The sequence below is a fragment of the Odontesthes bonariensis genome, chromosome 11, assembly GCF_027942865.1.
Source record: "Odontesthes bonariensis isolate fOdoBon6 chromosome 11, fOdoBon6.hap1, whole genome shotgun sequence".
Taxonomy (NCBI): domain Eukaryota; kingdom Metazoa; phylum Chordata; class Actinopteri; order Atheriniformes; family Atherinopsidae; genus Odontesthes; species Odontesthes bonariensis.
In genome coordinates this window covers 11,099,895-11,113,805 of record NC_134516.1, presented here as the reverse complement: position 1 = coordinate 11,113,805, position 13,911 = coordinate 11,099,895, and the positions used below count along the sequence as shown (strand labels likewise).

Sequence of the window (13,911 nt, the reverse complement as noted above, 5' to 3'; positions counted from 1 at the left end):
CTTGCCTGTCTGCCTGCCTGTCGGTCTTGCTTTGTTCAGTTACGAGCTCAGCAGACGGAAAGGAATATGTGGGCTCATGAGGTCACAATAAAAACATGGGCGTTTTGTGCGGTGGCTACCCTAGAATAGTGACACGTTTGCTCCTCAAGGATGAGCTGAACTTTCATGTGAGTGTGTGTGTGTGTGTGTGTGTGTGTGTGTGTGTGTGTGTGTGTGTGTGTGCGTGGGAACCGTCACATGGCTTCAAACAGATCTCATTATAAAGAGTCACTGCTCCATCAAGTTCATTTAGCAACAAATTACGGCTGCCAGCGCGGAGGTTTTGTTGTTTTTATTCCCTGCTCTTGTTTTGCTCATTGTGCGTTTTGGAATTAACAAATTGGCGGCGCATCTCTTCTTCTTATTGCTCAGCCACCTTGAAAATGGCCCCAATTACCGAGGACACAGAGGCAGCATATCGAGTATGACAGAACCAGATTACATTTGAGTTGGACACGTTGCAAGAAGTATTTATTGATGTTGCTTCAGGCAGCCGCCGCAGCTGCTGTTTTATCTTCTCGGCGCACCAGCTGTTTTGTCCAGCTTCTGAACAACACCTGAAAGAATGCACACTTGGAAGATTTGCAAACATTTAACGCCAGAAAAAGGTTGCTGCTCAAATGTCTTCTATTATTTATCAACTACACATGTAGAAGGGGTTGTGTTGAAGTCTTTCGTTTGTAAGTCTGAGGCTTTGAAATGTTGAGTTATGGTTTAGGCATTCAGATTTGAGAGCTGTATGTCTTGCTCGTCAAAAACTTTCCGACATTCTCTGAAAGGCTAAAAGCTGTCTGGAATTCGCTGTTTCTTTCAGTCATTCACAGGAGCTATGATAGTGATTAAAGATTAATCTAAATGTCCGCGCGGCTGCACGGCTGATGGTTATGACAGTTATGACAATAATTTTTTGTTAGTGGTGACATTTACTGCTTCAGTCTTGAGATGTAAAGTAATAAACAGCTCCAGGAGAGAATTCACAGTTCTTTTTTGTCTCTCTGTCCCAGGGGATGATGTTCCTGGAGGAGAGGAGGCTGGTCCACAGGGACCTGGCGGCACGGAACGTGCTAGTGAAGTCTCCCAATCACATCAAGATCACCGATTTCGGCCTGGCACGACTGTTGGACGCTGATGAGAAGGAGTACAACGCAGACGGGGGCAAGGTTGGTGTAAGTGGAGGCGTGAGCATATTTTTGTGCGTTTAAATTCCTCACCAGGCTCAGAGCGATGTGGCACACAAGGCACATCGTGTAGCAAGGGTTGACACACAGTGTGTACCGACACCAGAAATTAAAAGAACAAAAGGTTAGAGCTGGAGACAGGAAGTGAGAGCTGTTACAGAGAAGCTATGTTAATCTGAAGGGCCACTCATATGTTAGTCTTTCAGTGTGTGCACTGCCTAAACCAAAGAAATCAATTTTATGTCTTACAGTCTTACAGAAGTCCATGAAACTGTAAACAACCCCCAGACCAAGCAGGGGTTTGGTGGTGTACATCCATGATTTGTCACAAGATTTACCCGTCATGTTGAAAATGTCTTCATTTTTCAGATATTTGCTGCCGTTGTCTTAGTTGCTGTTTTTTCAGGCAGTTGATAGGGGGAAATTGTCAACAAAGCAATCATGAAAATGGAAGATGAATCAGTTCTCGCCATGGCAAGATGTATAACATTCCCAAGCCAGAGGTGAACACAGTCAAGAAACGAAAGTCCATTTGCAATTTGGAGATTGGTGCTAAATGTTTTTTGGGGGGGGGGGCTGGTCCCTTGCAGTATTCCATCGCCATAAACTAGCTAAAGAACAATTGTTTTATTTATACCAAAATCACAAATCTTCACTTGTACACTAAATTCTGCTATATTTTAAAATAAATTGTTTTAGGTATGCAAAGTCTTAACAAACAAAATTTTTTTATGAGTGTTGTTGTAAGTGTTTGTGGCAGATTTTGATGCTTGATGACTGATATTGGGGGCTCCCATTTAAAGCACTGAGGCTCAATGTCAGCCATTTTCACAGTCATGATGGATGGCAGAGTTCCATTCAGAGCCAACATGTTCCTGGTCTTGGTTTTATTGAGCCCCACCATGGAAAAAACCCTCTCTGCATCAGCATTTCAGTGTGGCAGAACTAATACCAGTTTGGCAATTGTAGCCTTATTGGGAATCTGTTCATACCAGTCACCTTTGAAAAGAATTAACCACGGAAGCCTAATCACACTCCTACATATTTTTCATTTTCATTAAGTTGCTCATGTCAAAGGGTGTGTGCTGAATATTTAGGTCTACTACTCCAACGAACACTTTAATCGGCAGGTATTGGTCTTTTACAAGGAGTAGGAAAACTATAGTAACTAACAAAAGATTAAAATAAATGAAGATATGACCTGCTGATGATCCTGACGGTTCTCTTCCACCTCCAGCTCGTCTACAACTTCTGCACGCATTCAGAGCATAAGGTTATGTCCGCTGTGCATTCATGGGACGCGTGCTTGCAGCTTAAAGCTATTTCAGACCTCACCCGGCAACAAGAAATTCTGTTTTCTGATTGGCTGAGAAATTCTATTTTGTGATTTTTCCGATGGGTTGCTAAATCAAGACAGCTGTACCAGAGCTATAGTTCTGAGCTGTACGAGCGCACCTGCCATTGACTCGTTTATAGTATCGGCCATTATAATTTCTGTGCGACGAAGTTGATCATTTCTCAGCGTGAAAAATGGCATGTGTGGCGTGTGAGCGTGTGAACTTGTTGAAATGCGTGTGTCTCACGCTCATTGCGTGAGACTTGAGAGCCCTGGTTGTGTCCATTCCAGTGGCGGCTGCTGACTTCTAAAACAGGGGAAGCCCATATTACGCGTTCAGGGTTGTAGTGGCTCGTGCCATCCCAAAGCAGAAGATAGCAAAGTTAAAAAGAATTAGTTATAACGTAGCTGTGTCTAGTATGACAAGTATGCCCAGCAAATACACAGAAATTCACACAGCAAGGCCAAAATCAAGTATGATCGAATCTAAGGCCTGTAAATGGCTGGGTCTGTGGCTGGATCAGAATCTGTGGAGAATTTTTCTCTGTCATAATGAATACTTAGAGTTTGATGGTGGTGGTAAGTATTCTTAAAAAAGGTAACATTTGTGAATGGGCAGCATGAATTCTGGAAAGAAACAACTAAAAGTATTACAGCACTTTCACAGACAACCAGTCTCTTTGGTATCGGCTTTGGGACTGAAGTTCCAGCGTGCTTCTCCCCGCTTAAAAATTCGGCTGCCACAAAATCTCTCATGATGGACAAACACTAACTCCAATCATTATTACCCCTCATATTGACACGCCCACGTCTAATCTACCCCCAGAGACGCCGAGCAGCTTCGGAAGTGATGAGTTTTTGTCGATTTAGCCAATGATGACCTAGAATTGTAGAAAAAAACATGACTCTCCCGCCCCCTCCTGAAGCCGGGCAGTAATGCAGTATTGGGCATATCTTGTGTTTTGTGAATAACTGTTTTATAAGTGTAAGGAGGAGTTTCAACTCCCACCTCCGGCAGAGCTTCAACCATGTCCCGGGGGAGGTGGGGGACATTCAGCCCGAATGGGCCATGTTCCGTGCCTCCATTGTTGAGGCGGCCGACCGGAGCTGTGGCTGTAAGGTGGTCGGTGCCTGTCGTGGCGGCAATCCCCGAACCCGCTGGTGGACACCAGTGGTGAGGGAAGCCGTCAAGCTGAAGAAGGAGTCCTATCGGGCCTTTTTGGCCAGTGGGACTCTGGAAGCAGCTGATGGGTACCGACAGGCCAAGCGGAACGCGGCCTCTGCGGTTGCTGAGGCAAAAACTCGGGCTTGGGAGGAGTTCGGGGAGGCCATGGAGAACGACTTCCGGACGGCCTCGAGGAGATTCTGGTCCACCATCCGGCGGCTCAGGGGGGGAAAGCGGTGCACCGTCAACACCATGTATGGTGGGGGCGGGGCTCTGCTGACCTCAACTAGGGACGTCGTGAGTCGGTGGGGGGAGTACTTCGAGGGCCTCCTCAATCCTACCGACACGCCTTCCGATGAGGAAGCAGAGTTGGGGAGCTCGGACGTGGGACCTCCCATCTCTGGGGCTGAGGTCGCAGAGGTGGTCAAAAAACTCCTCGGTGGCAAGGCCCCGGGGGTGGATGAGGTCCGTCCTGAGTTCCTCAAGGCTCTGGATGTTGTGGGGCTGTCTTGGTTGACACGCCTCTGCAGCATCGCGTGGACATCGGGGGCAGTGCCTCTGGACTGGCAGATCGGGGTGGTGGTCCCCCTCTTTAAAAAGGGGGACCGGAGGGTGTGTTCCAACTATAGGGGGATCACACTCCTCAGCCTCCCTGGAAAGGTCTTTTCGGGGGAACTGGAGAGGAGGATCCGACGAATAGTCGAATCTCGGATTCAGGAGGTGCAGTGTGGTTTTCGTCCTGGCCGTGGAACAGTGGACCAGCTCTATACCCTCCGCAGGATCCTGGAGGGAGCATGGGAGTTCGCCCAACAGGTCTACATGTGTTTTGTGGACTTGGAGAAGGCGTTCGACCGTGTCCCTCGGGGACTCTTGTGGGGGGTGCTCCGGGAGTATGGAGTGCCGGACTCCTTGATATGGGCTGTTCGGTCTCTGTATGACCGGTGTCAGAGTTTGGTCCGCATTGCTGGCAGTAAGTCGGACATGTTTCCTGTGAGGGTTGGACTCCGTCAGGGCTGCCCTTTGTCACCGATTCTGTTCATAATTTTTATGGACAGAATTTCTAGGCGCAGCCAAGGCGTTGAGGGGGTCCGGTTTGGCGACCTCAGAATCGGGTCTCTGCTTTTTGCGGACGATTTGGTTCTGTTGACGTCCTCAGGCCGTGACCTTCAGCTCTCACTGGAGCGGTTTGCAGCCGAGTGTGAAGCGGCTGGGATGAGAATCAGCACCTCCAAATCCGAGACCATGGTCTTCGGCCGGAAAAGGGTGGAATGCTCTCTCCGGGTCGGGAATGAGATCCTTCCCCAAGTGGAGGAGTTCAAGTATCTCGGGGTCTTGTTCACGAGTGAGGGACGAATGGAGCAGGAGATTGACAGACGGATCGGTGCGGCGTCTGCAGTGATACGGGCTCTGCACCGGCCCGTCGTGGTGAAGAAGGAGCTGAGCCAGAAGGCGAAGCTCTCGATTTACCGGTCAATCTATGTTCCTATCCTCACCTATGGTCACGAGCTGTGGGTAGTGACCAAAAGAACGAGATTGCGAATACAAGCGGCCGAAATGAGTTTCCTCCGCAGGGTGTCTGGGCTCTCCCTTAGAGATAGGGTGAGAAGCTCGGTCATCCGGGAGGGGCTCGGAGTAGAACCGCTGCTCCTCCGCATCGAGAGGAGTCAGATGAGGTGGCTCGGGCATCTAGTGAGAATGTCTCCTTGACGCCTCCCCGGTGAGGTGTTCCGGGCCCGTCCCACTGGGAGGAGGCCCCAGGGAAGACCCAGGACACGTTGGAGAGACTATGTTTCTCGGCTGGCCTGGGAACGCCTCGGGGTCCCCCCAGAAGAGCTGGAGGAAGTGGCCGGGGACAGGGACGTCTGGGTCTCTTTGCTCAAGCTGCCGCCCCCGCGATCCAATCCCCGGACCAGCGGAAGATGATGGATGGATGGATGGATGTTTTATCGTCAATTTAAAGGATAACTGCGGTATTTTCAACATTAAGCCTCTTTTATGAGTCGTCTGCAATGTTTTAGAACCCCCCTCAAACCTTTTTTTAATTTTACTGCTGTCTCCGGTATTTGCTTATTTGCTATTTTGATTCATCTCAACCTGCTTCAGAAGGGCAAGTCATATTCATGTCCAAAAAGGTCCGTAAAAGCACCATAAACGTCCGTTTTTAAAATCATCAACTCACCGGAGTGGTTACTGGTGTGCACTGGTAATCCATATCAAATTTTGTTGCGAAAAGTTGCTTCTGTCGTGTTTTATTTGGCAGCTCGTTCATGCGCGAACTATTTTCTTAACGGTGGCGGAGTAATATCAATGAACATCCAGTACAAAATGTCAAATAAAACACGACAGAAGCAACTTTTCGCAACGAAATTTGATATGGATTACCAGTGCACACCAGTAACCACTCCGGTGAGTTGATGATCTTGAAAACGGACGTTTATGGTGCTTTTACGGACCTTTTAGGACATGCACATGACTTGCCATTCTGAAGCAGGTTGAGAAGAATCAAAATTAGGCAAATACCGGAGACAGCAGTAAACATCAAAAAAGCGGTGAGGGGGGTTCTAAAACATTGCAGACGACTCAGAAAAGAGGCTTAATGTTGAAAATACCGCAGTTATCCTTTAAGATTGAAGGTGTAGCAATTTCACCAGAGAATGGGAGAGGCTGTCCGGCTTCCCGTGTTGTCTCTGAATAGCCGCGGCTGTTCCATTCCCATGTAAGCACTTTAAGTCCTCTCTTAAAACATACAATGACCAACCTTTTGACCAAAGCTTTTTGGCCATTTCCATTCATCTTTTCTTGAAAAGAAAGTGGGAACTTGGCTATTCTGTCACTTCGGTCTCTCTCTCCGTGAGTGATCGCTGTTAAAAAGAAAAGAAATAGCAACATCACAGCAGAGAGCTGCTTTTGTCTCTGCAAAGGCAGAGACAAAAAAAGATGTAAGAGGCCGCCACAATGCAGAATGCAAATGCGACATGATGACATCGTGAATATGCTGATTTGCGTATAATGTCATCTTGTGACATATAGCAAATTATTATTTTGTTTTTGTAGACTTTAGCTACTTTCTATTGCAAATAGTAGGTAACAGTGAGGAGATCAGAGTTTCTGTCCTGTCCAGTCCAGTGTTTTCTTAGTTTGCAAATTGAGTTAGCAACTTTTGTGTTTGGTTAGGCTTAAATAATCAAAATAATTTGGTTAGGTTCTGGTCACTGGTTTGGATTCGACATTTCAAACTGCTTGGTTAAGAATGGCAGGATCCAAAGTTTCCCAGTTTTTGTTTTTTTGCATTTCACGACAAATAGCCGTTATTACACACAACCTCTTGTGAAATGTAGAGTTCGATGATTTGTAAATCTCCTGAACAGTCACATCTGGGAACTGAGGTGTCCAGTTGCTGTACCTCTGTGAATGGAATGTTCTCTTTGTCTGTTTTGCATTTTCGAGATTGACTAAATGTTTACAGTTGGTGGGAGACGGTGGCATTTCGGGGTCATGGTCACAGATAGCTTCTTCTTTCAGGACAGAGCTTTCGCCTGCATTTTTTGATTGCATGGGGGAACTGTGTTCACGGGCAATGGATTGATTTCATGACAGTATCAAGTAGGGATGCCCCGATCCGATCACGTGATAGGAAATCGGGGTCGATTACGTTGTTTCAGACTCTATCGGAATAGCACATTACATCCCGATCAGGGATTGGATATATATGTATGTATTTATTTATTCTCTTTGTTTTTTTTATCAGAGCTATAATATTTCAAAACAAATGGGAAAAAATAACAGCTTAGTATTTACTGTTATGTCGTGGTACAGAGTCAGACCGTCTCAACTCCACACAGGAACAACGCATGCGGCATGACGTCACTTTGCTGCGTGCCGTAAAGCGAAGCAGAACACTCTTGAAGCTGGGGGCGCGAATGTCTGCGGTGTGGAAGTATTTTTAAAAAAATCAGGGACATCCTGGATCTGTTCTTTATTTTTTTAATCTGCTGTAGAAGTATTGGATCGGGACTCGGTATCGGCAGATACTCAAAATCAAATGACTCGGACTCGGGGGCAAAAAAACCTGATGGGGACATCCCTAGTATCAAGCCTATTTTTAAGGCAGCGTTGCCTGAAGGCTCAGCGATCACGGGCATCCATTTTTGATTTTCAGCTGTGTCCCTTATTACGTACTGTAGATGATGGAATAGTTCATTTGCAGATTGCCTAACTCCGCCCCTTGTCTAAGGTGCACTTTTTATACCCAATCAAGTCACTGACCTAATTAGTTGCATTGTTCCTCCAACTTTTTAGGATCACTTTCTTTTCCAGGCTTGCTGCCCCCTCTCCACTTTTTTAAGATCTGGTGCTGCCATCCGATTAAGGATGTGCTACTATTTCTCATGGCATCGTAAAATGTCTCCCTTTAAACATTTGATTCGTGTTCTATTATCTGATGTGAATGGCATATTGTCGAGGAGATTTCAAAAATCGTTTTTCTCTTTCTTCTTATTTTCACCCTTTACCTCCGATTGCTCTTGTTTTGGTCCACGTTAGCATGAGGAAATGACAGAAACAAATCAGGACTTGATCTTGAGACTGACATATTTTCGCTTTAGATTGTGTCAAGACAAATAGGCACATTTTAGAGGGTATATTTCTCTCTTTTAGTCAATATTTCTCACGTTAAAAAAAAAGCAGAATTGAGACCCGTGAGTATGTGTGGCAGTAAAGTGACAACTTTTCTGTCACCTTTGTCCCTCTGTCTGAGCACTCCGTTTAAAATTCACCTGCGCGCCCCTGTGTTTCTTTCTGTCAGACAACTTTGAGCACACAAGAAGCAACACGACATAACGATTTCCCTGACATCTCTTTGTGAAGCAGTGCAGAAATGACTTTTCACGTAGCTTAACAGGTAGTATTTACAATCAGCAATCAAATAGCTGTTTTTCTGCTTGTTCAGTGAAACAGAAACAGAAAAATGATAACGGCTGAACTATGAGACGCGATGATGGAGAGCCGGAGGCGAATTGAGCAGAGGGACGTTGGCAGAGATACTAGAAATTAATTGTGATACTCTCAACCAAAGAGGAAGAAGAAGAATTGTTGCTGTTTTTCTATTTCATTTCAGTTATTTAAATATGGATGGGGACCTTTGTAAAAACTGAAACACCACTTGAGATTTCAATTTTGAATTTAGCCTGCACGGGGGGGGGGGTGCAGATTTTTTTCATGCTCATTGCTTTGTAAATAACTGAGGTGACAACTCTTTGATTGTGAAAAGAAAAAGATAATCAAGAAGAAAAGTAGTTTTTCTATCAGTCCACTGCAGTTTTTAACAATTTCAGGTCAAACAAACAATGACGAACACTTCATCCAAACTAATAACGCAACCACAGTTCCAGCCAGTTTGTTTTGTTCGGGGACTACATTAATCAGAAGCCCCTTCGCTGTTCCCCGCTTGAGACTTGCTATGCAAATTGTTCTGATCAACTCCCTTTATTAAATTGGCTTGTTCATTGCCACATCTATTCAGCTGGAGGCCCGAAGGTAGCCGCTGCATCTCTATTCGGAGCGGTTATCTCTGACGAAAAAAGGAGTGAGGAGGTGGGGGGGGGGGATCATTTTCATAACCCAGGCGAGTTGGAAGCAGCCTTCTGAGTGATTGACTCCATGTTGGTATTCACTGATGCCTTGATAAATGAGAGCTGTTGTCAGCACATCTGCATGTATGCCGTAAAAATAGACGCGCCGTGGGAGATAAATCAACACAGATGAAAGTGGAGGTGCCATTCCAACCTGAAGCATATCATTTCCTCCCTTCCTGTTCATTTCCCTAAAGAGCGAGGGTGTGTGCGCTTGTGTGTCGGTCTCTCTACAAAGGGGTGGGGGGGGGTTGGAAATGACCGACACCTGTGCATGTTTGTGCCCGTGTGCGCTCGCATGTATACTTGACTCGCGCAGTGCACAGCTCAAAACACCTCTACCTTCGCTAATGGAACCACATTGCAGCTAGGATACGTGTTTCTTTGTCCTTGTCCGGAATGTTAAAAGACCCGCCGTTATCGGTATTTTACACCCAGGCGGCTCTAAACTTACATGCTGCTGAGATAATGCGAGACAAATTGCAACAAAAAAAAGGAGTCTTATTTGGTACCTTACAGAGCTCCTTTACGATTGCTTATTTCAGGGCTAAAGTGAATAGAATCCATCACGAGGCATGACTAATACTGAAGAAAGAAAAAAAATTGGATGAAAGCACGGTTAGCTCTTTTGTACCTCACAGACAGGAATCCTGTTGAGCAAAAGGGAAAAATGCTTTGCAATTTGTGGCTAACACGATACTGCGCAAACATTACTGAGTCACCCCTCTTTTCTTCATGTTTTGCCAGGAAAACCAGAAATATGCGTTGTGATGTATCGAAGCTCGTGCCAGTGTGTATGAAACTACAGGGAATAAGGAGAAAAGGAGTTTATGGAACTGAAATGAGCTTGGAAGTCGTGTTTTGATATGACCACCCGATGCGTCTCTCGGGTCCTGTCTCAGGACTCACCTTGTCGGTGCAGAAATACAGTTTTAGGCCGTGTTATCTTTGGACATTTTCATAGTTTTATAGTCAACAAAAGAAGTGAGTGAAAAAGCAGCCGGTGCCCAAAGAAACATTTTGAAAGGCTAAGACTAATAAGACTACAAGTCTGAGGGGTGGCTCAAGAAAAAATTTGAAATTTCCATTTTGAATGCATCTGTATGTGTCTCCTCAGATGCCTATTAAGTGGATGGCTCTGGAGTGCATCCACTACAGGAAGTTCACCCATCAGAGTGACGTGTGGAGCTATGGTGAGTACTCAATCTACTCCGTGTCTTCCCACAAAGTCACTGACCCGAAATCCTGTTGTCCGCCCGCTTGCCTTATTTTCCGTCTCACCTCTCCATCTCTCTCTTCCTGTGTTGTTGTTTTTTTTTTTTATCCTTCTTCACCCAGGAGTGACCATCTGGGAGCTGATGACATTCGGAGGGAAACCGTACGACGGCATCCCCACGCGAGAAATCCCCGACATCTTGGAGAAGGGGGAGCGCCTTCCCCAGCCGCCCATTTGTACCATCGACGTTTACATGGTCATGGTCAAATGTGAGAAAATGCATTACAGCTCACCTCCATAAACCAACATACATACAACCAACCATTTGATGTTTTATATAACGTTTACGAGGCTGGTAGTACTCAGCTTGTACTCGACGGCACATAAGGCAAGGCAAGGCAAGTTTATTTGTACAGCACAATTCAACTACAAGGCGATTCAAAGTGGTTTACAGATACATTAAAACATTAGAAATAAAAAGCATGATTTAAGTTTTAAACAAAAAAAGAAAGGAATAAGAACAATAGGTAGAATCAGATAAAATCAGTAGTTAATATGTGATTAAGTTTTGAAACTCAAGCTTCAGATTTGGAGCTTTATTCAAATTTCAGATGCAGCTGAAAATAGGTGTGTCTTCAATCTGGACTTGAATACACTTAGTGTTTCAGCTGATCTGAGGCTTTCTGGGAGTTTGTTCCAGACATGTGGAGCATAGAAGCTGAATGCAGCTTCTCCATATCTGGTTCTGACTCTGGGAACTGATAAAAGACCGGATCCAGATGACCTGAGGGGTCTGGAAGGTTCATACTGGGTCAGGAGGTCACTGATGTATTTTGGTCCTAGACCATTCAGAGCTTTATAGACCAGCATCAGAACTTTAAGGTCTATCCTCTTATATATGTAAAAGGCTGACGTTTACAGTAAAAAGAGATCATTGTGGTTTTCACAGGATTAATGTGTGTTCTATAGAACATCTGAACATCCGAACATCCATTTTTGGTCTTGAAATTGAATAACACTGTCACTCTTTTGCTCTGAAGTCAGATCAGAGAAACCGTTTGCTCAATATGCAGCCGGTGTCAGCAGTGGACCAGATTAGCGTGGTATAAATATAAAGTCTGGCTGTCGGCACCTCTAAAGATCACTAATTAAAACATTGTATCTTGAGTAATCCATGCGAAAGTGCAAAAGTGATTAGTTGGGATTACACGTGCTGGACCTGTGTCTGGGAGTTGTAGGTTGCCAAGCAACTGTTGTAGCAGAGACTTAAGGAAGTGGTACTGACTTTGCATAAGTGGAGTTTTAACTTCGGTGGCGGGGACAGCGACGAACTGTGCTCACGACGAATCTCTGTAAGATAAATTGGGTGCAAAAATCAGTTTGAATCGTTTTAAATGTGAGAGCACGATTGAGCAGGTGCAGAAGTTGCGGGTAAAGTGCGGGTTAGGTGTGTCCAAGGGGACAAAGAAGGTTTTCAGAAGGGACGAGTCGTCACAAGATTTCTTGAAGGTACAGAAGGACCCCACTGCGTTCTGAGAGCATCACCATCATGGATCCATGTATAAGAACAGTCTGGATTACTTTGTGCATAGCGATGTTATTCCAAAACAAGAGCAATGCAATGATTGAGAAGGATCATAAACATGTAGGAGGGAGTTTAAATACCTCAGTGCCGAGTTTGCAGTCACTTAGGCGAGCGATGAATTTGATTCCGGCTGCCTTATTAGTCAGTAAAGGTCAGTGTGAAGTGGAGTGACATGGTCCCCTTTTTTGATTGATCACACACCAGACGAGGTGCCACGTTCCTGACAGCCTGTCGGAGTTTCACTGCGCGTGCTGAGAGACCAGCTGAGGCCTGATAACTATGATAACTGTGGCCTGAACCGAGGCGCGGGTCGTATACTGAGCGCCACACGGCCCGATTTATCTTTCGTCGTAAAAAACTACAAAGCAACACCACCAAGAGACAGCTGCGACACAACCAGAAAAAAACACAAATGTTTATGAATCCCCACACCCAATCTTCTTGCAGCCTTTATTGGGGAGACAGTTGAAGAGGCAAGTTTTCTGTTGATGTTGTGTTGGACGGACTGATGAGCAGCTCAGTCTTACAGGCTGCATCGTGTCCCAGAGGGGCTTCAGCAAAATTCAGTATTGGTTTTCTTGTAAACAGCGATTTCTCTGGATTCTCCGGGTCTTTAAATGATATTATGCTGCGTTGGTGATGAAATCTGCAAATTCGTAGCGATTTATTTTATTTTTTTAGAGAGAAAAAGTTTTTCTTTGATTGTTAAAATATTTGATATCTTGTGGAAAGACTATTTTTAGTTTCATACTGGTTTTAAATAATTTTGAAATCCTTAAATACTGTTTTTATTTGCATTGTACACAAGGGCCTGTTAGCTTTCCATGTCGTTTAAGAACTTGAAATGAGATTTCTATGAGAAGCATGTTAGATGTGTTCGCTACAGAGTTTAACCCTACTTTTGCTGCTTGTTGAGGATGACGTTGCAAAATGGCAAACTCTTCAACGAAGAATCCACTTGTCGTTAGCTTTACTCGATGTGAGTGTTCATTTTTGGTTCATATTTTTCAAACAATTTGTCACGAAGTCGAAGTGCATTTGCTGAAATTTTACATGCTGAAACCTTGATGCTGGCACGGTAAACACATTTGCTGTGATGCTTGCATCTCCCGGTGGTTTTGATTCACACTGTGGACATATCGTGTAAAAATGTGTGAATAAAGGTAGTACCCGAGGCCTAAACCACAGGTTGTAGCATTAAGCACATTCATAAAGAGCATTATTCCAGTGTTGTGGAGCTCTTTTTTCGTTTTCTTTTCTTTTCATTTTCAAATCATGTTTATCCTCTGCTGCCGCTCAGCTTCAGGTGATACGGATGAGTTGTAGTTTAATAAGAGTTCATATTTTATTATTCACCCCATGAGATGTTATCGCAACTCTGGGGCTACATTCCAAGGCTGACAGAGAAGTTGAGATATAATGAGCTGGCAAAGATCGAACTGTGATGTCACGAAAACCGCGATAAGTTGCTGGTTTGCTGGCCCAGTCCACACCAGGGACTCTGCCCCGATCCTCGTTGACGTCAGCCTTCCGTCTGGACTATCCAATTCACCCAAACTCTCCCTCCAGCTTGTGCAAAACACCCAAAGAGATCAACTCTCTCCTTTTTCCTCCCATCTTCCACCTCCTCCCACAATGCTCGCACGAGGGGGTTACCGTGGGATCCACCCTCCCATATTTCCAGGAAACAGTCCAGGCGTGTAAGCCAAAAACAGGCATTGAGTTGTGCCAGCTATTAGCTTCTTGGCTCGTTTTCCTCACA

General features: G+C 45.1%; 1 protein-coding gene across 5 annotated transcripts in view; it reads left to right on the top strand.

Annotated features, from left to right (window-relative positions):
* The window catches only part of LOC142391622 (receptor tyrosine-protein kinase erbB-4-like), a 319,136-nt gene that overhangs the window by 289,468 nt on the left and 15,757 nt on the right, over positions 1 to 13,911 (top strand). For 4 of the 5 annotated variants that reach the window (XM_075477530.1, XM_075477529.1, XM_075477533.1 and 1 more), the window contains exons 21-23: positions 1,044 to 1,205; positions 10,466 to 10,541; positions 10,687 to 10,833. In XM_075477530.1, coding sequence (XP_075333645.1) covers positions 1,044 to 1,205; positions 10,466 to 10,541; positions 10,687 to 10,833 — 385 coding nt within the window. The remainder of the gene's footprint in view (positions 1 to 1,043; positions 1,206 to 10,465; positions 10,542 to 10,686; positions 10,834 to 13,911) is intronic. The other variant, XM_075477531.1, reaches the window with a different exon arrangement.